Source organism: Helicoverpa zea, chromosome 22 (genome assembly GCF_022581195.2).
Source record: "Helicoverpa zea isolate HzStark_Cry1AcR chromosome 22, ilHelZeax1.1, whole genome shotgun sequence".
Classification (NCBI taxonomy): Eukaryota; Metazoa; Arthropoda; class Insecta; order Lepidoptera; family Noctuidae; genus Helicoverpa; species Helicoverpa zea.
In genome coordinates, this window is record NC_061473.1 from 5660831 (window position 1) to 5687265 (window position 26435).

Here is a 26435-nt window from a genome sequence, read left to right on the forward strand (position 1 = left end):
CAGCCGAACTAGTGATGTGCGCTTCCGAATCCCACGTTCACAACAGAGGCACTCAACCTTTTGTTACTTACAACCTTTTGATAGTTACAACCTTTTGATGCATTTTTACGCGTCACTGGTTCACTATCATTTGTTCGGCTCGGATGACCGATTGTCGTGTTAACGAGCTATTTAATTTCGCTACAGAATTGTGATAGCGTGTCGTTTTCATTATAGAAACGATTAATTTTAACTGTGTCGCAAGATTAAATAGTCGGAGTTAGAAACAGCTGTTGTGTCTACATTTTTGTAATTCATTGTTGAAATTACCTATACCACTAAATACAAAAAAAAGCGTACGATACTTTCACGAAACCTTTGTAATAAAGGTCTAACAATAAATAAAAAATGCAAAGTGCACTGCGGTCAAAAGGGCCCATTTCCTTGTACACCATCTGTGGCGCCAAGGTTGTCAACTCCTGCCAGCCTTGCCCACCGGCTATTTACCGACGCTTCACTTAATTTCGGCAAACAGTAGCACTTTCGACAGCACTATTTGAGTTCTTTATTGTCACATCAAATTATCCGTCAGCGTTTTATTTTTTACTTATGAAAGAAACAATTTAGATGGCAAAAGAGTTAGTAAAGTAACTATACAGAAACATGTTCAATACCAACATGTAGTAATACATATGAATATTATATTCTGTCCACGAGTTAAAATATCGACCATTTCTGACCCTAAGGATTGAGGACCAATTTATGCAGGAAAAATTATTTACACAGACAAAATAAACCTGTCTGCACGCCCAAGGTTAAACACAGACCCCAACCGCAAACCAGGACATAAAATTATAAAAATACAGGTACCCTATATGAGTAATTCTTTTAAGAGAGTGTACCTGGTACAAAATTCTCAGTAAGCGGACAAGGAGTGGTATTTTGGCATACTCTGTGCCACACGAGAGCAACATTAGGATATAATGTGCGCATTGCTTCTTAGTAATGTAAACCGGTCTCGAAGCTGCTTTTAATCTCGGGCAAAAACTTTTAGAAGTTCTTTTACCCTGAGTGCTTAAGCTCAAGTACCTTGTGATATAGCTTTAGCATCTACTTATAAATGCCATAAATGTATGACGCGACTAGGTGTAATGAAGTTCTCGCAGTTTTTAACCGAATTCCCAAAAACGAAAGAGGTTCATAATTCGCATAAGAATATTTTTTACCTGGTATCAAAATGCGGTATAAATTGCAGAACGTAATGCCTAACTTTTGTTTCAAATAACTCCAACGTAACATAAATTACCAGGTCCAGGAATCTTGAACAATCAACATAGCTTTCCCACAAACTGTCGAGGGCTTATATTTCAACTCGCAAAACGCTTACGATGTTTTTGATATATGTAGGTATTTTCCGAATAACACAGTAGCATAATGACAATGGGCGTAACGGTAGCAGTTTCGGTAATAACACATCATTTGGTAACCGAACCGCTAATGATCCGAACATTACTGTATGGCGTTTACGTAAACATATCATTGACATGTTTCCCGTGTAAGAAACCGAATTATAATACCGTTAGTGATTCGGGGAAAGTATTTTTTTTTCTGGTAATTTGAAGGAAAATGGAGTAGATCACGAAAGCCAAGTAACTTTTTGCAAAGACTTGCTAATAAAATTAGACCTACCAGTGGCATAGTTTGTTTTTATATGACATCATTTGACGCTTTTGGGTGCTCCCCACAATACTAACGTCGACATTATTTTGATTATCATTCCTAACTATTGCAATCTTTACGACCAGTTATTTACCATTACTAAATTACGAATTCTTTGAAATAATCAATGAACTCAAAATTTTTGTTTACTGAACGGAGTGATCTCTTCCACGCAGCACCTTCTTCAGAATCCAATGCAAAACAAATGAACAGTTAAATCCTGACATCTTGCTTACATACGTGCGTGCTAAGAGGCGCCCGCGCATTACATCCGTAATGATGACATAATAATAAGCAAGGCTACATCGAATACATTAGTTTTGTATTAACTTACACATCATGACTCATGAGACAAGCGGGCTATTTGATGATGATGACCTTAAATTTTTTTGGCTTCAATAAACAATGATTTGTTGTTTTGAACCGAATTTTGTGGTTCAACAGAAGCTTTGTGCGAGAGCTAAATGAGTCTTTTGCGTTTAACGTATCTTGCTATCAGCGAATTTGATACAATCAGGCAAATATTCTTAAGATGACGATAAGGAGGTGAAGGGATCGAAAATTCTCTCACGTTTATACAGTACATGAGGAAAATTAAGTTTACGCATATCATATTTTTCGCAGACTTAAAAACCCAAGTTACTAATAAGTTCGACCAAGCAACACGCTTAGGTACTTATCCTACTTCAGTGGCATAAAAGAAACAGTGGGACATCTTGCAAATAAGCACTAGGAACAGATTTTCGCGTCACCACGACTTTCTCTCTGTCGCCACAGAATCGACGGATCGGCGCGGGCGCAGACCGGGGTCATTCAAGTGTTACCGACAGGGCTCACAACAGAGACGTAATTTTTGTTGAATATGAAGATTTTATTGAGGTTAAAATTATAATATGAATATTTCGAATTAGCTAAAGGTCTAAGGCAGTGGTTCTTAACCGGTGGTCCGCGGACCATTGGTGGTCCCTGGAGGCATTCCAAGTGGTCCGCGAAGCTTAGCTTTGACGACGTTGCTATACGTTATCTAACTTAATTTTTATCGACTTGTAATTGCGAGCGGGGGTTTTCGCATGGACGTACATGTATCGGGTGTGTCGTACCTAGTCCCCCCATTCATGAAAATGTATGTTTGGGCTACATTTTACGTAATTTTGGTTTTGAGTCTTAAAAAATAATTAAAATTTCACGCTCGCTTCGCTCGCGTATTCAGAAACCGTATGCTCTTACCTTTGCATTTGTCAACAAACAAAAAGTTAAGTACGTTTGGGCTAAATTTTACGTAATATTTGGTTGAAGGCCGATAAAAATTTCGCGCTCGCTTCGCTCGCGTATTCAGAAACTATATACATATTTTGCCATTTGTCAATAAACAAAAAGTTAAGTACGTTTGGGCTAAATTTTACGTAATATTTGGTTTAAGTCCGATAAATTTTCGCGCTTGCTTCGCTCGCGTATTCAGAAACTATATGCCCTTATTTTTGCATTTGTCAACAAACAAAAAGTTAAGTACGTTTGGGCTACATTTTACGTAATATTTGGTTTAAGTCCGATAAATTTTCGCGCTCGCTTCGCTCGCGTATTCAGAAACTATATGCCCTTATTTTTGCATTTGTCAACAAATAAAAAGTTAAGTACGTTTGGGCTACATTTTACGTAATATTTGGTTTAAGTCCAATAAAAATTTCGCGGTCGCTTAGCTCGCGCATTGGAAACTAAATAGGCAAGTTTTTATTTAATTTTATTTGCACACAACTGCCGACATGCGTTTAGCTTTGAGTAGAACTGACCCAAAAATTCAGATATTTTTTTTGATACATAATAAAGAAATGAGTGCTAATTTAGGTAAACCGATGAGGTGGTCCCCGGCAAGACAAACTTTAGTAAAGTGGTCCCTCATGTCAAAAAGGTTAAGAACCACTGGTCTAAGGTAAAACAACGATATACGTAAGAGATAAAATAAGGAGATACTATTTTATAGAGCAGGTAACTTAATATTTTTTTTAATATGTAGGTATTTTATTAGTCGCATTTTAAAATTGAAATAAGGTTTATTAAGGGAAAAAAATAAGGCGAATTAGATGACAACCCTATAAAATTCAGTCCGTTATTTCATAAGCCACAGCTCAATAGGCTATTGTCGATACAGCTTTATGCAATTGTCGGAACCACCAGATCATGGGCAGTAAAAGTTTAAATAGCTAGTTGGAAACGCTTTTTCCAGCCATTTGGGATATAGGCTGGTTGGCGTAGAAATAAATAAAAAAGTAAAAATAAGTGGAAATATATCTTAGTTTCTAGCTGCGTCCACCATCCGCAATACATAATTTCCAGGAATAATATTTTTTATCACTTTTTAGGCATTTCTCACCTGGATGCCAAATATTACTAAAACCAGTCACCTAATTTAAGTTAAACGGTGGGAAACACATCGCAACCTCATAGAAACCATACGCCTACAAATTAAAATACTCTCAGGGCTAATCTCATACAGAAAACATTGTCTGTTGCAATCTTGCGCAAGCCACATGTAGCCAGTCAACAGTTCACGAACCACATATTTATTTACATAGTGACCTCTTACATTCAAATGGGCTGTATGAATGACTCGTAATACGATTAATTGACGTAACGATTGATTTATTATTTCCCTATGAGAACTTATTCTGACTATTTTTAAGTCGATCATGAGTCTGGGCTTACTTTATCCTTATTCTCATTCATGGGAAAGTCTTTTGGGAATTCCCGCAGCACTAAGAAAGTGCACCATTACCTCCACGCATAGCTGTGTTCGCTATAATGCCAGGTCCACATTAGTGCCGTGAATCCCCGCGAATAGGCGTGAACGTGAATGTGGATGGCTTTCGCGGGGGTTTTAGAGTATTCAAGGCTGTACTTACCCAAATCATGTGGCATCATCACTCATGCCGTCTGTGGAGCACTAAATGTGGAGCCGGCATTTAACCGGACAGAACCGCACGGAGTGACATAGTGCGTAGTGAAGTGTTACTAACATAGATTTAAGTTTTTTATATACTAACAATGTTTTGTATAATATATTATGTATGTTAGTCTTTAAGGTATGTATCTATGGGCCTATGCAGCCTGAAAATAAAGAGGTTTGATTGATTGATTGATTGATATTATGTCTCAAGTAAAATGAGGTTTGGTCGTCCTAATTCGTTTCTAGAAATAATATTTGGCTTTAAGTTACTACGTAAATCCTGGATAGAAAATCATCATTCTTCTCATGTCCATGTCATTTTCATTCTGCCTCATGAAACTTTCACATTCATTTCTTATTTCTGCAAGCGAAACATAGAAACATACAGCCCGTCACATAGAAAAGGGGGAGAGAAAGCCGTAGTAATAGCCAATATGAATTTACGAGCCAATGAAACGGCTTAACAGTAACTGTAATTAGACGTTTATTGTCTTTCAAATCGCTTGGGGCGATGCAATGACTGTCTCCGTTCATCGGCCTTCACCTCCAACCAGCACAGCTGTTAAAGAACTGTTGAATACACTAGGAGTAGGTTACCTACATCATTTACAACAATATTTTCAAACCATTTGATTAGTTCATCCGAGGTTTCTTTCGTGCACTATTCAAGTTTTTTACTCATATTTTTGACGATGGAGTGTTTACTGAACGGTTGCATTAATAAAGAAATGGGAGAATATCTAATCATATACCGAGATTTTAGTTTATTTTCTAAATCTGTATTTCCAAGATGCAGATACCAGTCAGAAATACGCAAACTGCGGTTAAAGCTGGCAACATTGCGGTCAAACGCAGGCTTCTTGCAAATCAAAGTAATGACAACTTCTAACTGTTGTCATCATAACCTATTTACAGATGTTATTGTAATATTATTCTTGGTCACGTCTATTGGCACATACCTGATTTAATATCACCAATGATCTTTTTAATTTGATATTTTCTCTTTACAGTCGCAATTCTCGCGTACATGACCTATGTTTAATAAGCTCAGGCTCCGAAAAGTAAGTAGACCAATCTGCGGGGAAGTAACTAGACCACTTATGGGATGACGTCGGATAGAAAAAACAACGCGCACCCCAAATAAAATTGTGATAAGGGTAGCAGGATAATTATAAAGAGAGGACGAAACACTATTGAGACCTGAAGCCTTACTGAGCCGACTGAAGTAAACGTGTGATGAACACGTTAACTATAATGTACTCACTTAAGGTGCACAAAACAACGAACATTATATTAACTTGAACGAGCAATGAGCATAGCAACAAATCGTCTATCATTAAAAGCAAACTAGGTATATGATTAGACCACCACATGTTAATTATAACAAAGCAAAGGAAATTCTTCTCTATTGCACTGTCATTAAGGTCTTAATCAGAATTTTATCATCTTCGACAATTTGTTGTTGTAGATAAATTATTCGTACAATTTGCATCCACGTGTGAAGTGTTTGTGTGATCAAAGTGTGTTAATATTACTACAACATTTTATTTCAACGTTTTCAGTGGTAACATATTTACTGGAGTCAGTTAACTTTTGCATCTCAACATGGCATTATTCAACGCTACCAACGATCATTGCTGGCTTCTTCACCACCAACAAAAGCAAAAAAAGTTTCTGAATATTATTTCCTTTTTAGCTAAATACCACCTCATTTCGAAGACTTGCTAATTAATTGACCAGGTCATCGCAAAACATGGGTATTTAAATGTTGATTCGCTAACCGTGTGGCACAGTTGTTATACAAATATTGTATGCTAAAACCTATTACTGTTACCGTTACCAGTCCAGACGAAATGGCACTGCTAAATGTCCGGTGTTTTGAAAACTTTCGGATGGACGAGTCCATTTTTGGGTAGTCCTAATTTGTTCGAGATTTCTATGGAGAGAGAAAATCGAAAGTGGGTCGTAGAGAACACAAACAGTGTTTGTAACAATGATAAAGAAAGCTGGCTCAGAATTTCCAATTTGTTCCAGGTATTCTTTGCTACGTCGAAGTATGCAACATTTTTGTTCTCGTCACCGACTTATGCTATTTTATTAACTAACAGTTTACCTATCAACTGAACTGGTCTCGACCTGTCTGGAATCATGATTACCTGCAGAATTCACCGGGCAAAGGACGTTACTATTAGATAGTGATCTCATTTTCTTTGACCACAAAATAAAGCTGGCTAAAATACTAATAAATTCTACCACTTCCCATCATGCTGATAGCCTTTTACTGTGGTCCATGACTTGCATATTTTCAGATTACAGACAACATTTGAAATACTGACTAAGACTATATAATCAATTCAGATTAATACTGTTTTGGTTAAGGATAATCGTAGGATATCCTTTAACTTTTTTGTTGTTGATTGATACTTCAATAATTACTAATTATTCATTAAAAGCATTGTAAAGACCAGGTTTTCTGGGAAAACACCTGATCAATAGCGTGTGTTTTCCAGTTAATTTATTAACAAAACATATGTCATTGTTTGCGTAGGTAGGCAGTACCTATGAATGAGTTGAAAGTGGAGGATATTTTCATTGTATGTTATTCATAAATTGCACTACATATTTCGCTGTACCTAGGATATTTTATGGAAAAATTGTGACGCATCGTGCTCCACATTAAGTCATGTAGCAAAGTTAAACTGGTTTTGTGACGACCAATTTGTTTCGTAAGGTTTCCAAAAATTTCGATATCCTGTGATAGCTGTATGTATATTTTTACTATTAGTGAAACTTGTATAAATCAATAGAATATTTTACGTACGGAAAAATTAAGTATCACCTGCTTTGGACATACCTAAGTATTTTGCAGGTAAGTGGAAAATATTGTTGACCTTCGTGAACAGGAAGGCGAAAACGTGGCGCCCTAATTAAAATAATAATACTACAGCAATAAGGACATCCGTATAATTCCAGTTATCAAAAGCAACCCTTTGCATATTCCTACAAAATTATTATGCTGAACTTAAATGGCAACGCTGCAGGTGAAATGCATACTGTATAATTTTGTGTTATGTGCGTCGCTTTAATTACGCCTTAATGATAAGTTACTATGTACGCACAACAATGGTTATTTTTCAGTTTAAGTTTTTATTTTCTGACGTAGGTAATCACAATGGCTATATCCTCAACGACGAGAACCCATGAGTGGACTCAATTTGATTTCCTTAAACTTAATACCACTCCAAAATTGATTAAATGAATACCACTTCAATTAGGTATAACAAATCTGAGCCTATTGAACATAATGTTCAAAACTAATTTTAACAATAGTATTTAGAATAATACAAAAGCTTATTATTAATTTAGGGTTAATGTACTTCTAAGAATTCTCTAACAAAAAGCTTATACCAAACTCGATGCTCGCCTATCACTTAGTCGATTATAGCTAATAATACACCTAGTTATCGAATCAAATCGATTTAAAAATGCGAACAAAAAATATCCAGACGTTTTGTATGAAGAACGATAGTTACCGTTATATCCTCATATTATATGTACATTTGAAACAAACAACAGTAAGAATAAGATTTTAGTTATGCAGATTTACATTTGTCTAAAACTCTTTCGTTGACCTTTAGTCGAATATTTGCGAAGTGACCTCTGATTGGACACTAATAAAAATTCTTTCTTATTGATATTCTTATTCCTGTTGCCTTAGACGGAATCTTTATTCTTCTCCACAAACTATCGGTCAGTTAATGACATTTTCCAAAAATCCCATTATCGGCTGGCTTACAACTGTTTCCAATATTTTATATGTGTTGTTTTGCTTACTAGAGATAGAAACTCTAGATTCACATACATTCACACTCCTCATAGGAATTTATGGGATGGCCTCGTATGGGACTGTTTTCAAAATTCTATCGGTCGTTAGACAACCTGTGAGACCTCAATTAATTTATAAATTACGTTACCCCCCCAAGAATAAAACCATCACAGCGGAAAACATACATCATTATATCGTCTAGAGCTAATAGGTAATACGTATTTCCTCTCTATTGAGGTAATATACATGCAGAAACGTCAATGGGAACGTTATGTCTACACCGTGACGCAACAGAACCAGTCTGACTGACATAAAGGTCTTTGACATGACCACGGAACATTGCGAATGGGAAATAGGATCCTGGTTATTATTTACATTATGTAAAAAATTCTAGGTACACCATGACTATGAGATAGTTACAAAAATGCCGGACAATTGGAGTGCGAGAAAGGGTCGGTCACCGAGAGTTATGAAGTATTTCGTACGTATGATTGGTAATACTTAGTTGAGAAATCAACTAATGTGATCTTATACTGGTTCCGTTTTTCCCTTTATCCTAAAAACTTTTCCCTTCTTCATCAAAGGCGTAGATTAATTTCTAATTTATTAGTCTGGAACTTAACATTTTTTTTTATATTTATATAATACAGTAGTTTGTGGCGTTATTTACCTTTCTTACCTTGCCTTTTTGACCTTGAGGGGCGCAAATTATTCACCCTTACCTTTTAGGCAAAAAAAACACTCAATGTCATTGTCCTTACATCATCATTAAACGAAGACTAAGTCAATAAAGGGTGCCTTCATAGATGTGAAAACTTGGGACCCATCGACCATGTCCAAATAGAAGGCAATTCTTTGTTTTATATTTTCAAACAAAAACATTACACGTTATCTTAACAAAACAATATGCAAAATAAAACTTTAAATAATCCATGGCCCTAAATAATATTTGTACCAAATATGTGAAGCGGCCCATTGACCCTGAGCGCAGTAGGCTAAATTACGCAATTTGGGTCGTGGAAGTACAAGTACAAACGCAAATGTTCTGTTAAAACGTTAATTACTGTACTTCCTACTTTAATATCAATTAAGTTAAAACCATTTATATGTTGTTTAAGTAATGGACTAAGAAAATATCTTGTAATTTCTGCTCAGATCGGAACTTAAGTAATAAGACCAATTTGTTTAAGTAATAATCTACATTTGGGCCATGGAGGATGTCAATTAAATAATACCCTCGGGCAGCTAATTAGGTATAAAGTTTCGGCGATTATCGATAACATCTAAATGCCAATACCGATGGCCGACACATAAAAAACTTATATCTCGTATCGATCGATACATACGTTGAGAAAAAGCCGGTTTCTTGTCCTGCACAAAAACTGAGGTAGATGCAGAATCTGCATGCAGCACGACTTTGACATTTAAATTAAAATTGTATTGTTTTAATTATTACGTTTTGCGAAACGTTACCTTGCATGAATTTATACATGACGAAACCATTGTTAATTGTTATAAGACTAACATAAATGACCGAAGAATTCCGTATGTATGTAGGTTATCAAATAAAAGGGACAATCGGCTGTTGTTATTCTTTTTCTTAATGGATTTAGTACGAGTTTATGTAGATCAACGAATTCTAGAACGATTATTCAACGAATTAGCTGCACAATACATTATGATCATGTATCAAGTTCTCGTGTTAACGTCAGACTGCAATTAACTCAATTAACTAGAATAGAAAAATCATCTCCGCTACTGCGTAACACCGGAGCATTAACAAAAAATTATACAGCTTATTGGTTACAGATCATAAAACCGAAATAATTGTGTGTCGAGAAGTTAGCGTGTTCTTCATTGTTGGCTCTAGTTAAATATGAAATCAAGTTAGACTTACCTTTGTTATCCCCGAGCAGGGACTTGGCGGAGGGTGCGAGCCCGAAGGGGGCCTTCGGTACTATCGCTGCGCCCTTGTTTTTCTCAAAGAGCGCTTTGCGTTCCCTCAAAGTCATTTCGGCGGGGTCCTTCGCCTTGGGACTGCCCGCCTCGAACATCGCCGCCTTAGACAACACAGAACTCCTGTCAACACTGCCGTTTATTTTGGGCCCCAACTTTTTCACTAGCGGCGATCCCTTCTCGGGCGCCGGCTTGTCGTCCACCGGTTCCGGTTTTGTTTGTTTACAATCATCACTTGCGTCATTTTCGTTGTCGAGTTGCACTGCATTCTCTTTGTCTTTTTCACTTTCACATTCGTCTTCCGTGATAACGTTGCGCGGCGGCGTGGGTGCCTTGTATTTCTTGATAGATGGTTTTTTTGTGACGGCCGTGTTGGCGGGCGAAGGGGCCACCATTGTCGCCATGTTGGGGGCTGAATCGGCACTGGGGGTTGTCGCGCACTTCGGTTCCTGTCGGTCGGGATCGGCGGTTTTCGTGGTGAATTCGTAGACGAGCCGCGATTGGCTGGCCGAAACCCGCCGGTAGCCCTCGCCCTCCTACGATTGGACAATGGCTGCGTAACGCGAGGGGTGAGCACGTGCTTGCATTTCGTTTATTGATACGTTTTATAGCAGTGGCTGAATTCGCGCGGTTAGTTTAACTGGGTTAGATTAGCGTTAAAAGGGTTTGCAGCGAAGTTGCATCACGTATGTTTGCGTAAGATGCTGTAATGAGTTGTAATAGGTGGGTAAGTAAATAAATAGATCTGCTGAGTTGAATGAACGTGTGTGGTGTGTCCGTTAGGTGCGGGGTCGTGTGAGCGCGCGTGATTCCCGTGCGCCGGGCTGCGACTGACTGCCTGTCTGCGGAGGGCCGCCACACGTTAGCCCAGCTGATAATTATATTTTGACGCATCGCGTTGTTTGATGCAACGCAACGGCTTTGTGTTATTATAATTATTGAGGAAATATGTGTCATTATTTCGGCCGAACGCTATGTTATGAAATTATTTACAATATTACCTTTGTACACGTTGATAATCACGTCTGGGCTATGACCTGTGGCCATCAGAGCGTCAATTTGGCAGAGAGATTTAAAATATTGATAAAATAACTTTTAGAAAAATACCAAATAGAATTTGAAATTGGATTTCAGATATGGGTGAGCACCTCAATAGAAAATAATTTCTCGGAAGAGAGATTAGTTTCGAGGAACTTTCAGTAAAACCGTTTATAGACTCGCTGACGGAACATTCATTCATGTCTGTAGCGGCCAGGCAGCGGCTTCTTTGCCGAAGACTAGTCCGTGCCGGAAACACTAATGACAAGACAATTTACTTGAAACTACACAGATATATCTGAGGAACCGCTAAAAAATCATGCATTTGGAAGTTGAAAAAGATGTCCAAGGAAGTATTACATTATCCTTGTCATATAATATTGCGTAACTCTTTGCTGATCTGGCTTCATGTTTAGGGTAATACCCCAATTTTGTATTGGCAAGGTGAGAAAAATAAAAGGACAGTACCTATTCTAGAAGTAATCATACAAAGCTTCTCCTGTCAGCTGATTAAAACATCTGTACTTACTTATGTCGAGCTACCAGGTGTAAATTCTACTGCAGCTTGTAAACCAGACGGTTTATTTTAAAATTTACGGATTTTTGCTCTTGATACCAAAAAAATATTAGAGAAAACGTCAAGTAATTCACAGAATATTACTTTCAAATAAAAGCGGTAATTAAAACCGCATGCAGAGGATAGTTCGCCTTGAATCTGTATTTTTTATAGGTACCTATAGCGTTATTTTAAAATCAGACTTTTGGGAAGGTACTGGCAGGGAAACTTTCAGGGAATGTTTATGTCAATAAAAGTCCTAGTCTGTCAGTTATATTTGGGGGAAGTCCAGACCGGGCACAAATGTTGTAAGTAGTACCAAAGTAAGTAGTTGTAAAACAACAAAGTTATTAATACTAAAAAAAAAAAATACTGGGTAGGTACATAGTGGTTGTAGTTAATACTATGATATTATTACGAATTTATTGATCGCCACTTAGCCGTTAATATTGGACTTTGGAGGAGGAGATTAAAAGTTTTGTAACGACTATGTCGACCTCGCAGCTTTAGATTCGAATAGAACTTGTTTTTAGATCTTTCCATTATGGTCGTTAATTTAAAAAAGGATCACTAAATTAAACTTAATATTACCTCTTGATATGAAGTTCATGATATTTTTGCCAAATAATGATTTAATTTAATAGAAACCTCTAAGAAGTTTCAATTAACCACAAGCTAGCTAGATATAGTTTCTGTCGATTTATAACATAACTAAAGTTACAAAACGGTTTCCACTTACATAGGTATACAACTTGAATAGGTACGAGTAAATACGGAAAATTGTGCTTACCTACACTTGAACGTGTAATTAGAGCTGACCAAAATAAGCAATTATGATGCAAACACTACGGTAACAAACCGCAACGAAGGACATTTTAATATAATACCTACTTGCCTATAAAGTATCTTCTCTATTTCAAATTACTATCTACCTATTAAAAATCTGAACAGAATAGAATAGATCTGAAAAGATCTTTAAAGAATTTTCATAGTAAGATAGCCTTTTTTATTATACAAGATTATTTTCTAGTTTTTCGTTCGAGACGAGGGGAAAACCGCAAGAGGCAGGCCAGAATTGTAAGTAGTCAAGCTTTTTGCAATTGACCGAAGTCCAGATTCCGAATTCTGAGAAATCCTACGAGGAAGCTGTACACCATAATTCAAATAACAAATGAATCAATAAGAACGAATGTAACAAGGAAAACTAAAAATACAAATAAACAACTTGGTACAGGTTCAATAGTTGCATCAATTATAGGAAAATATAGTGTGGAAAGCGTCTTTAAGAATGCTGGTATACCACATACGCCGTTGTCTCTACGAAACAACGTCTCAAAAAACAAAGTCAAAGTCAAACAAAGGAAGATGGAAGTCGGAATAAAAGAGAACTCTTTAAGAGTCTATAATAACTTCAAATAAAAGGGCCAAGCTGATTGCGGGCCACTTTATCTGAAAAGCAAACACCCATTTAAAGAAAGGGGGAGGGTTATCCAAAAATATCAAACGCCACACTCCTAAATTGACCAGAGCCTATTAACCAATTCAGTGTGTTCAAGTTTGGGAGCCGAAATTGTGATAGACATTCCCTTTACGGTCAATGGCAGCTAACTATTGAAGCTGAGTAGGGTCGACACAAGTTAATTTAGAACTTTCCGAATAGTGTCAAGTGGTTAGTTAAAGGTTTCTAGGAGATGAGTTTTACGACTTCGAGAGACCTGCAGGCACACTTTATTAACACGACGACCTGTCAGGTGCGAGAAACACTATTTACTTTCTAACTCTTTAATTTTCAATTAAATTAATTACACAGCGTTCGCATTTTGCACAATCATTTGAATAATTTTAGCGAGCGCAATGACTAATGTTTCACCGGTCCCTTCAAGACTAATTTATTCTGATGTAATCTCGCACGTCAGCCAAAATTCTTGACGTCTAGACCTTCAAAACTACAAGCATTATCCGTCTAGTCTAGCCCAAGTTCGATGCACTCAGGCAATCAATCTTATAAAGGCTTTATAGAAAAAACCGCCCGATTCAAGCCGACCGGTAAATGATGCGCAAAAACTTGGTTCAACAAACTTGTACCAAGACCACAGAGCAAGATCTACATTTCAATAAAGATACAATTAAACAAAAGGTCTTTCAACATGGTCGGGTTGCAGGGAAGTGAGGCTGTCGTAACAATGATGCAATTTTATATAAAAAACCACGTTGCGACATAAAAGTTGCGGCAATTATCTGTATCGGGGTGTAAAAACATAGTAAATCCACAGCGTTTAATGCGTCCACGGTTTATGTGCTGTGGGCCTATGTTTACGATAGCAGATGGTAGTTTCTGGAAACTTCGATTCTCCGTTAAGCTATAAAGGCAATCTGTTTGATGGCCAGCTCCTAACGTTTGTGTAATTCCTGCTGTCTGCTAACTTTGACAGATTTAGTGCGATAGCTTTTAACATGACGGATATTCACATAATTGTCAGTTCTGGGTCAGGTATTTACTTTGGCTCCTCCTGGACTCAGAATGGTACTGTATAAGGAAATAACTAGGCTTATTTGGATTTTAGTATGCATATTGAAAGCTAAAGGGATAACTAATGGAATTGAACTCATTAGTATCACAGACTTATTCATATTCAACACCGCCTTTTGTAGGGTGCTTAAAGCAGTCAAGAAGAAAAATTTACTACAAAAAACTTTTTTACAAAAAAATTAAACCGACTTCCAAAAACACTAAAAAGCAAAAAAAAGAAACTAATTTTAGGTGCATCGGCCTAGAAGTCGGTGTCTAATGGATGTTACTGAGTTAATTTTGCTACCGACTTCTAGACCGATGCACCTAAAATTAGTTTTTTTTTTTCTTTTGCGTTTTTGGAAGTCGGTCTAATTTTTTTGTAAAAAAGTTTTTTATTAACAGCTTTTCAGTGATACAAATACTTGTCACTATCCATATAAGTGGAAAGTTCTCATCAATACAAAGAATATAAGCCCAAATACGAGGTAGTTTACATATTCTGTTATCGAGTTCCCTCGACCCTCTCTGGTCTCCATCATCAGGTCAGCTCCGAACCTTCACTGTTGCAAAGGTCTAGTTAATTCAAATAATATAAGCCCAAACACGAGGTAGTTTACATATTCAGTTGTCGAGTTCCCTCGACCCTCTCTGGTCTCCATCATCAGGTCAGCTCCAAACCTTCACTGTTGAATAGTGCTTTCAGGCATACGCCTGAGTGTCAAGTTTTTATCTTATGTATGCCTACAACTTTCGAAGGTTGCCCTCGATTTCTCAGGGTTTCCATCATCAGATCCTGACCTGATGACTATGGGACCAACTGGCAGCTATTCCGCGTCGAACAAAAAAGAATCACGTAAATCGGTCTATAAACCTCGGAGTAATCGATGTACATACATAGAAAAAAAAAAAAAAAAAAAAAAAACATACCGGCCGAATTGAGAACCTCCTCCTTTTTGGGAAGTCGGTTAAAAATCTATCAGAATCATATAAATATAACCCCACATAATAAGCAAGCACTATAAACGCGAACCTGCTAACAGAGCGTAACAGTTATAGCTTACTAAGAATTCCCATTATTGAATTACGTTTGGCCGATAAGGGGTTAGCGCTGAGTTTTTTTGAGTTCAGTAACTAACACGTGCAACTAATTCGGCATATAAACTAATGTGACCTACTTAAAATTGTATTTGTTATACCCCGACCGATATAGATGAAAAAATTTACAGAAAATTAGCTTGCGTTTCTCATACAAAGTGGTAAGTTTTATCGTGCTCCTCCATGTAAGTATGTTTTCGTACCTATTTGCGATGTCATGCCTCATGTTCAAAGAATTTGACACATAACAACTGACCACAGTGTTCTTCCCACAAACTAGGTACTCTGTCATTTCTACACAAAAGTACTATCAACATAAAATAAAACGCACGAATCAAACCACCATTACTGTTACAGCCTTTTTATCGTCCCACTGCTTGGCATAGGCCTCCGATCACATGGATTCCTTACAAATCGAACAATATTTCACAAGACACAGCCATCACGCCATGAAACCCAAACAGATCACCATAGTGACCCATATAACGGCTACACGGAAACGTAAACCGATGAACATGATGACATTTTAAGCGACTGGCGAGATGCGTGTTTAGATCGCACGCGGAACTCCCGCGCATAGCACAGATATGCAGGTACAAATAGAAATGGGTTTCCGTGGATTTTGAAATAAACTGTTGTGGTATGTTTAGAGAGATTTATGTAGGGAAGACTGGAGTTTTGGGATGTTCGGTATTTGACTAAAAGATGAATGACGGGATAACGCCAATTTAGAATTACGGAATCAAGATCCATCATAACAAATGGAATTCCCACCAGAAATCCTTGTGGTCTACGCCGCTATTTGTGAGCATTTAGGCACCTTTTGAAACCTATTAAATGTGAAGAGAAGTATTTTACCTATAGTTTAGTGGTTGGTCACTACCTTAATTGCTATGAAGAATTTAAAAAGGGGACCCCCCCTCGGGTTGTAAAAAATGTTCCTTTTCTCAGCAATAATATTATCCCAAATGGTCTTCCTATCATGAGTTTATCACCTGCACAATAGCAATTTATCACCAGCATCCAAGGACCCAGACATAGAGAAAATTATCTATTGTACTAGTCGGCCGGCACCTTGAATTGACAATGTAAATAAAATCACCATACAAAGCAAATGACCCTCGTATTTTATTATTATTTGTTGAATGACAAATTTGAGTTTATGCTTACTGATGAACTACATTAAAAATTTTGCGCCATAAAGCAATAAAAATATCCGAATCTCTCTTCTCAAAAACAGTTGTAAGAACTGCAAAAGTTTACGCCATAGAGTAGTAACTTTTTAAATGTAAAGTACTAAATTCTATGTATTACAAGTATCGGTCGTGAAATCCAGGTGTCAAAGTTGAATGTGATACATGAACCACTCAAATATTATCCTTATCTAAATGGATCAATTAAAGCGATAATGAGATCACGTGAAATGGACCACACGTCATGTTAGAAATGGCATATCTATTATTTTTTTTAAGTTATATTTAGCATAAAGGTACCTATGCAGTCGAGTACTGAAAATAATGCAAGACGGGACTGTTAATAAATAAATGGCGTAGGTATTATTTCCATACGAAAAATAAAATCTACATACCCTCAAAAGATTTTGCGGTAACACACTCAAGTCTGTCTCAGAAAAATAATAAAATTTCTTCAGGAACAAAGGGGTGCAGAAAAACAATTCGTCAAAAGCGCTTTTGAAATAATATGAATCGCGTAAAGCGAAACAATAGTGACTCGAACGCATTTACGATGTCATTATGCGCCCTCAAGCAACGAGTCGAAAGAATGCTCCTGCGCAGATTTTATGCGTCAACCTTGGAGGCAGGGATGCCAGCTTTTTAATATTTAAATTACGAGCTTATGCATCTTTAATTTATATGCAAAAGTTGGGGACAGCACTTTGAAAGCTTAGGAAATACTTATACGATTATTTCGAAGCGTTATTAGAAATCGCTTGAAGAGCTGTGAAGTCGACAACTATTAAAGTCACCTCTGACAAACTCCTTTTGCAGTATTTATTATAGTATCCAATAACTTTTCTTTTACGCAAGATTTCCCTATGCTAATTCACGCAGCCCTTTAACCACAAATTCGGCACGAACACAAACTCTTTTGTCGTGAAAGGCCACCCAAACGGTCGGGCGTCGTCAAATAACTTCAGCTTTAAATATAGCCGTAAAAGATCAAAATAAGTCGTAAAACTGTACACCAAAGGGACAAAGGGTGGCGACGGTTTTGATATGGCGGGAAGTTATTTTTGGACTGCTCAAAATGGAGTTTTGTTAAGATATTTTATGCTAGGAGTTGAAAGTTTAATTAATGTAGCTTTTGAAGTGGCTGATGGTGTTATGAATACTTGTGAGCGTCTTGGAAACTAGATTTTAAAGAAATAAATGACTTCTGCTTCGAGCCCAGAGCATTTGATGGTAACTAATGACAATGCTGCAAGAAAAGTTATGCCGGAGAAGTTTAAATGCACAAGCTGCCGAAAAATTGAAGTATTTTTATGGCAATTTTGAATCCACAACGCTGGAGTAGGAATAAACGATAATGCATTTAGTAAGCGTTTTATTATCAAAAACCATTAATAAGTAGGTCAAAAAAGGAGACCATGGTCTCCCGGTAAGTAAAAATTAAAAGCTTTCAAAAGGATACCAAGGTTCCATAAAAACTTTTGTTAAGTACTTTGCAATAACAATGTTAATTTTGTTCGCTATATGTTTTGCATACATTATACATGTTGGGCTTTGGGGGAAAACCAATTGGCAATAAGATACGGAAGTTGGCAATACACATAAAGCTCTTTCATTAAGTTTATACAGAGAATGAAGCTATCTCACTAAAGTTAGTATCTGGGAACGAATTTACAAACGAAGTTTTATTTCACTTTTTGATATTCAAGTTTTTATTGCAATAGAAAACTTGATTATTCATTATAAGCTACATAATTACAACAACGTATCCACTTCTACAGATAAAAATGTATTTATGAAGTGAAGCCCTTATAAAACAGCGTTGTAAAAATATTTGAAAATCTTATCAGATAAATTTTGTTGAATGAAGGACAAATATGTAGTAAAAATTACCTTCACGGACGTTACAAATGATGTCATATTTTATTGACATCTCATCGAAATATTCGAAAAACTTTATGAGACCTAATTTTGTTGAAATCTGTTCGATAATCGTTGTTGTTTTGACCTTAATACCAGTGTGACTAGACATGCAAATAAGATAGGTCGGCTGTAGACAACAAAATAGCTTGTATTAGTATGCCATGCGGGCGCCATGACAAATTGATGGTACACGACGCGACTGTAATCCTTGATTATGTTGGAATAGAGAAATGTTTGGAGCTTCATTTTGATTATGTGGTATTGACATAATAATCATTTCATGGACGAATTATTTTCGCAGCTTTTAACGAAATACGTGGCCTAAAAGGTAAGAATAAAAAGTGCTTAAGTTTTGAGATAGATTAACCTTCCTAATATGGTGGGGTCGGTTTCCAGTCTCGTCGGAAGCAACTGAATACCAGTAATTAACATGATGACACTGCCTATTTGAAATCCTCAACCAAAGCAGCGGTACAGTTTTAGAAGGATTGGAGGCAAAGATCTGAACATTTAATTCAGAAAAAGAATAGCTGACATGTATTAAGGACAAACATACTGAACAAGCTGATGCTATAAGCAGGATAATCTTTTGGCAATCCAAAAAAAAAAATACACAAAACAACTACTCCATTAGAATGAAGGTCGAGTCAATACTGAAATCTGTTATCCACTGATAGTAAAGCGTACGATTCTATCGTAATAAAACTCATTACGGTTTAACATGTGACTGTGTGACATAATCAATACCTTATTTACATACTATAGTGCAGTTATGTTATCCTACTAATAGTAGTTCCTACTTTGTGAGAAGTGGTCGGGCCCCTATTTTTTTGAGATGGAAATCATCAGCTGCACTTTCGTCGTGCAGCAGTCTCAGAAGCTACAGGTGCAAGGGGTGTCACTTTTACAGACTAAACCCATATTTATTCCTTCTGGAGCCCTCTGTGTACCAGGGGCACCCGTAACTCTTTCAAATGATCACGCAGCCCCCGCAAACTTCGGCCCTAAAGGGCACGAAAAGTAAGATTTGATATAGTATATCATACTATTGTGACCGACCTTTCAGAATCTACCATTTATCTGTATTTGGTCCATGACCCTTTGATGTCTTTTAATGTCCTTGACGTTTGTAAAATTGCTACAATGAATATTAATTGGTAAGAAACTAAGCCTAACTTAAATCCGGTAAAACACACCCAGCGCCTTCTAAAAAGATCGGAGCAAAGACACGTTACTTGGCAAACATATCTATTTGATGAACAACGAAAAAATAGCAGGCACTACCTTTTCATAATAAACATGGTTTGTGAATAAAGGACAATGCTCATGAAGTATGAGAATAAAACCCAGGCCCGGTGCAAAAGAAATGTAACTCAAAATATAGGTAAAAATAAGTAATTAAATATTACATAGGGGGCATCATCGAAATCAGTGGCTATATGTTTGAAATTGCTATTCGAAGTTTAACATCTGCGCCACATTGCTTCTCGAGATTTTAGAGGTAACATAATGTACTAGTAAAAGGAACAGTAAACAGATACAGTTGTGGTTTAAGAGTGTACATAATGACATACTTATGGCAACTTCTTCACTATTCTACCTGCTTTTACAAGATACTAGGATGATAGAACTAAAACACAATATGAATGTACTTTACATTTTAAAGCTTGTTCGCCGTGGTCTGGGTGTTTCAATATGTATTATATGTAGCTATATGTAGTTTATCAGTTGTGTTGCACCCATAACACAAGTTAATTAATAACTTACCATGGGGCTAACCGACCGTGTGCGAAAAGGTGTCCCGACATTATTATATTATATTATACATATATTATTACATCGAATTATCGCAGGTTTGAATTAACGCGAGTCGACTGTATATTATATAATCATTACGCTCAACAGTCATCGATTCCCTATTTCTAACACGACATGATCCAAAAATGTTGCGGGATGCGCGGACTGTTCCTCATGTCTAGCCCACCCTAAGTAATATAAAACGCTCATGACGTGGGCGCAACAGCCCAATGTTCTCCCATGAATACAGGAGAAGCTCATTATTTGCCATATTACCTGTTTGCTGTTTCAGATAGCACTTTAATTTAAACTATAAATCCCAGCTGCTCATGTTACCCTTGTAAAAAAATCAATTAGCAATTTCACACATATAGCCATTGATTTCGATGATGCCTCCTATGCAGTATTTCATTACTTATTATTTGAGTTACTTTTCTTTTGCGCCGGGCTTGGTTTTTTTTTTTAGCATTGTCCTTTAAGATTAAAAATATATGTAGAGGTACATAATTAATTGTGTTTGTTTATTAAAAGTGTAAATGATCATTGATGCAAAACCGCTGTAAAACCCTACGAATTCACCACGAAACCGTATTCGAAACCACGAGTTTTACCAAAAACCTTTTGTTAAAACATAACATGGACACCCGTTACCATTTCACCAATCATAGGAAACTGAGGGTTGGTTAGTAATTAAAACTAAATTGTTTGTTGTCTATGGATTACATCAAAAAAAGTATTTAATGTAATATAGACTTTATTCTTTAATAGGATGGAATGAATGAGGACTGGGAGGGGACTGAGCTATATGCAGACTGCTTCGAATAGCATTTTAAAATTTATTTGTACTTTTGTACTAATCTTATTGTGATCTAGCTAATAATATAATATTTCATGAACAAATAGCTCATTTATATTAATTAAGGTAGTTTTAGAGGACAATTAAATGCATATGCAAAATTTCAAAACAATTATCATATTCGATGCATCTAAAGCAGTCCACATAAGGTCAAATATCATATAAATAAAATTTAATAACCAAATTACTGACTTACCTTGTCCCAAAAAACTCATACTTCAATTTGTATATCATTTTTTTTTTTTAATTATAATATCTTCTTCAATTTCGTAAAAAAAAATCAACCTAGATATTGGAAAGTCACAAACATATGGTCCAAACAAAGTTTTTCAAGTATAAATGCTAAAAGATTTAATAAATATTATGTAAAAGGGTCTTACATGCTATGTACTTACCAATTCGGCTACAATCTGCTTGCCAAGCCGCTGACACTCGTTCACTGAATTCGAAGGTTTCGTAAATGTGTGTGAGTTGAACTGTCTCTTGGGCTGTGAACAATATAAAGATAATTTTATATACACAGACAAATACGTGTTTCAGAGGGCATGATATACTGTAAATGCCGGCTGTCAATTGAACATTTTTGGCAGTCGTTACGGGTAGTCAGAAGCCAGTAAGTCTGACGACAAGTCTTACTAATGGGGTTGCCTAGGTTACTGGAGTCAGCTACGCAGTCGCTCCTTATAAAACACTGGTATTCAGCTGCAGCCGGTTAGACTGGAAGCCGACCCCAACATAGTTGGGAATAAGGCTCGGAAGGTGTGTGCTGTGGGCAATCGCCAAGGAAAGAATCTAGACAATTTTTTTTTACTATATTTGTGTGTCTCTTTATTTGTTGCAGGTGATCTCCGAAATGGCTAAAACGATTTTGTCAGGACTTTCACTACCCAACAGCTGTTGTAACAAGGACTAACTTACGCCACTCTCGAGTGTTGGAAAGTTTCCTTTGGAATGCGAATGAATGCGCGAATAGCAGTTAAGTTGTTTGTATAAAACTGCGAACCTCCTTTTTTTTAAAGTCGGTTAAAAAGAGTTACAAACCTGTGTAGCCTTGACGGTGGTGTCGAGCACTTTGTTAATATCCTTGAAGGAGTTTATGGACACTTCCAGGGTAGATGCGTCCAGTTTATCTAGCTCGTTGGTTTTAGGCAGCGTCTTAGCTTTCTTGTTGTTGTCTGGTTGCTGCAAGTTGTTACAAACTTATGTTATCTGCGCTCAAGTTATTATTTGTTATCTACATTAATATTACAAAGCTGAATAGTTTGTTTGGACGCGCTAATCTCAGGAACTACTGGTCCGACTTGAAAAAATCTTTCAGTGTTAGATAATCCATTTATCGAGGAAGGCTGTAGGCTACTTTTTATTTGGGTTCGTGCAGTTTCCCACGGGGAGCGGGAGAAACCGAAGGCGGAAGCACAGCATCATACAACATACATCGGCATATTGACTGTTATAGTATAAAAAAGTCGCTTTTTCTGTCCCTTTGTATGCTTAAATCATCAAAACTACGCAACCGATTTTCATGAGGTATTTTTTAATAGACAGAATGATTAAAGAGGTACGTTTATATGTATAATAACATACATTAAATAATCGGAAAATACTGTTATCCCGTGCGAAGCCGACGCGGGTAGCTGGTGAATTATAAAAATCAAGTTACTACACAACACTTACTTGAGTATGATGAGTCAAGTCATCTTCCCAGTTGTTGATCTGGTCAGCCAAAGCTGCTAGTCTACCGAACTTCTTCTTCCCGTCCTGTTGGGGACGAGGCTTGGGCTTCTTGGGTTCAGTCTCTGATGGTGGAGTGGCTGATGAGAACTCCAGTTCTGTGCGGTGGACCGGTGATGAGAGGGTTGGTTTATCTGGAAAAGACAGGGGAATATTGTGGTAAAAATTAGGAAAGAAAGTAAGTTTTATGTTATGCAATAAAATAATTAAGTGTTTAGCATGTTTTGTTTTAATTTCTAAGATTTAAGTATTCAGTATACATACCGTATATATTTTCAACATGTAAGGACTATAATAGACACAAATTGTGTCCTAAAGTTTCACCTCTACTGTACCCCTTGAAGCAATAGTTTTAACTATAATTTTTAATAGTACCTATTAAAAACCCTGATCATTGATCAGTAAGAAACAAAATTGACCAAATAAGTTATTTAAACTAGTTTCCTATCAAAACTGAAGTTTAAATGACTGGTTTTGTCTATCATATCTCAAAACTATATCAATTGGTTATCAAATCCTAGTTATTATCATCACATCCTTTGTGTAAGGGTCTAATTTAATATATTATCAACACAGGATGTGAGTCAAAATTATATGGATAAGGGGAAATTATGAGTAATGTTCATAAAATCAATATTTCAGTAATCTTGATGCTCTGAATCCAATTTACTGTGATAAGCAGCATGACCACAATAAATTGGTCAGTGTATAGTAAGCTAATCACCTGCACATGAATCAATTTTGCTCCCTAAATCTGCTACTTCTACCAAACTTAACTAATATATTTTGAAACAAAAAAAAATGGAATATCACACTATACTTTCATAATATGGTGTTAAAACTAAATCTTAAAAGTATACTAAACACAGCAGACAAACAAATCCATATAAAAAGTAAGTAATATTAGATAATTATGTATCTTTATCACATTACACTCATTGAAGTTTTTTACCATGAGTAAGTAATGTGTCACTCTCAAGATAAAAACTATCAACATAAATAGTATTTTTTTTTTTCTTCTCTGGGTATATCTGCAATCAGTCATAGACTATGAGCAAATTTTTTGAGTGCACTATGTCGTGTGTACATAAAATGTATATAAAAGTAAAATTTAACATACCTGAGTAAAGATTGCCGAGTCGGTCAAGTCTGGACTTGACATTGTGTCGGAGACCTGACCGGTTGGCCCTGGTCTCCTGGGCAACAATAGCTTTCTCCAATATGCTGGATACGTCATCTGTAAACATACATACATGTTTTCATTTAAGGTAGGAGAATAAACCGGGGCTGCGGGTTGTTCGAAAGAGTTACCGCGGCCCTGGTACATAAAAGGCCTACGACGGAACACAACGGTTTTTAGTCAGTAAGAGTCTGACACTCCCTCGCCGCTGCTAACCCACAGAAGGAGGGGTCATTTGATGACTTATGACGTCGTTAAAAAAAAGAATAAATACCTGAGTAGTTTTGTTACAACTTTGCTGACACTTTTCTTAGTTTTCCAGACAGCATTTGAGAGGAAAGTGGTTGAGCCAAATAAACAATATTTTAATATTGAAATAAAAATGTTCGTAATATAAATAATTCTTGAAATTCACAAAAATCAAGATTAAAATTGACTCAAATCTTTAAAACTATAATTTTAATCTTGTTTCATGAATTGATAAACGGAATTTACAAAAACTAGGTGCCAAAATATAATAATTCACTCTTTACCTGCCATTTTAGTTACACTTTAACTAAACTAAGCACACACCTCACTTGCCTAAAGCACAATAATTATGAAGCTTAATTTTTTAAATTAAGTTTCTGTTTACAACCATAAGCTAATGTTTTGTTGTTAAACTTTTAAGAATCATTTACTAATTAGTGGAACCATTATCTAAAGGTGAGTAATAACCAAGGAGTTTTGTGTAGTTGTGGCAGAAATATTAAAAATAATAAGTCATTGGCTTTGGAGTTAGTCATCCTGTGTGTTTCCTTGTGTAGATAAATACCTTTATGCTATAACCTTTTTGGGAGAAGGTATGTAAGGAGTAATATTGTGGCTTTTACTGCATAATGAGTTGTGTTTGTTTATGATTTGTTTTCAAAGAAAATAATGTACTTGGAGCTTGTTTTTATCAATTAGTGAGTATGAGAAACCATTTATTAATAGTATGTTTCAATTATTTCATAGCTGTTATTTCATCACAGGTATATGAGAATATGTTAACAGAGTAATAACATAAAATATTATATATTCTCCTAAAAAAAATTAGGTACGCTGCGGCAAGGTTGTAACAACTAGAACTTAGTATAAATTAAATCCATACACACCAATAAACATACTGCCTTACAAAGTGTACATACCTGTAATCTCCTCTATAAGAACATTGCTGCCCGGCTTCGCCTGCGAGTCATACACCACAGAGATAGGAGCGTCTCTTTCCTCCACCTGCACTTCAATCTGTATGTCATTCCTGTGGGAAATGTTGATCTCCACAGACACATCAGAGTTGCGTCTATTAAGGCTCCCTCTCTTCGGACTTTTAAACTCCTTCTTAGTGACCACAACATCGTTCCTTCCCCGCTGAGGCGACGAAACATCGGACTTGAAACTCGACCTTTTAGATGAAGCTGTCGATGACGTTCTCGATGGAGTTTCAGACTTTATTGACTCTTTTGACTGTCTGCGAGGCGACGTCACACATTCCCGAGTTATTTTACTAGGAGACTTAGCGGGAGAACCCTCAGATTTTACCACGGCGATGTTTTCTGTTAGTGGCCTCCTTTTCGGAACGGCCTGTCCTGAATTTACGAGTTTTTGATCGATCTTCTCCTGTCTGGCCCGCGCCCGCTCTAACATGCGCTGGAAATTAAGTTACAGTTGTTAAAACATGCAATTCCCAATGACCTTCTGGAGATTGCGACCGTTAATACATAAATTATCGTCATATCATATACCTGAGTGAAAGGATCCATAATTGAAGTGATATAAGTTAAACGATTAACACAAATCACACAGTTATCATAGTTTGTCTACACGATGATTATTATTTCACGATAGTTTTTGTAATTCAAACAAGAAAACAATTTTCACAAACATTCGCCCGTTCGTTGGTGGTTTGACGTTTGAAACCGAAATTTTTGAATTTAGTTTGCCCCTGATCCGGTAGGCGTCGCGTCGCGTCATATTTTTAATCGTTCTGAAATTGACATAAAGATATTCTATTGGAGGCTTACATCAATCTTTAAATTAATTAGTTATGACATTTTGGTACTACTGTAGGGAATACTTTGATTATAACGTTGTGCTATTTTAATTGTTCATTTAGGA

At 36.5% G+C, this 26435-nt stretch overlaps 1 protein-coding gene across 3 annotated transcripts in view; it reads right to left on the bottom strand.

Annotated features, from left to right (window-relative positions):
• LOC124641235 (anillin) overlaps positions 1–26247 on the bottom strand; it is a 47686-nt gene extending 21439 nt beyond the window's left edge. For 2 of the 3 annotated variants that reach the window (XM_047179270.1, XM_047179269.1), the window contains exons 1-7: positions 26063–26247; positions 25469–25967; positions 24240–24356; positions 23063–23253; positions 22430–22570; positions 21784–21876; positions 10363–10957 (exon numbers count right to left, since the gene is read on the bottom strand). In XM_047179270.1, the coding sequence (XP_047035226.1) occupies positions 10363–10957; positions 21784–21876; positions 22430–22570; positions 23063–23253; positions 24240–24356; positions 25469–25967; positions 26063–26080 (1654 nt within the window). In that variant the 5' untranslated portion in view covers positions 26081–26247. The remainder of the gene's footprint in view (positions 1–10362; positions 10958–21783; positions 21877–22429; positions 22571–23062; positions 23254–24239; positions 24357–25468; positions 25968–26062) is intronic. The other variant, XM_047179271.1, reaches the window with a different exon arrangement.
• Positions 26248–26435: the final 188 nt, after the last annotated feature.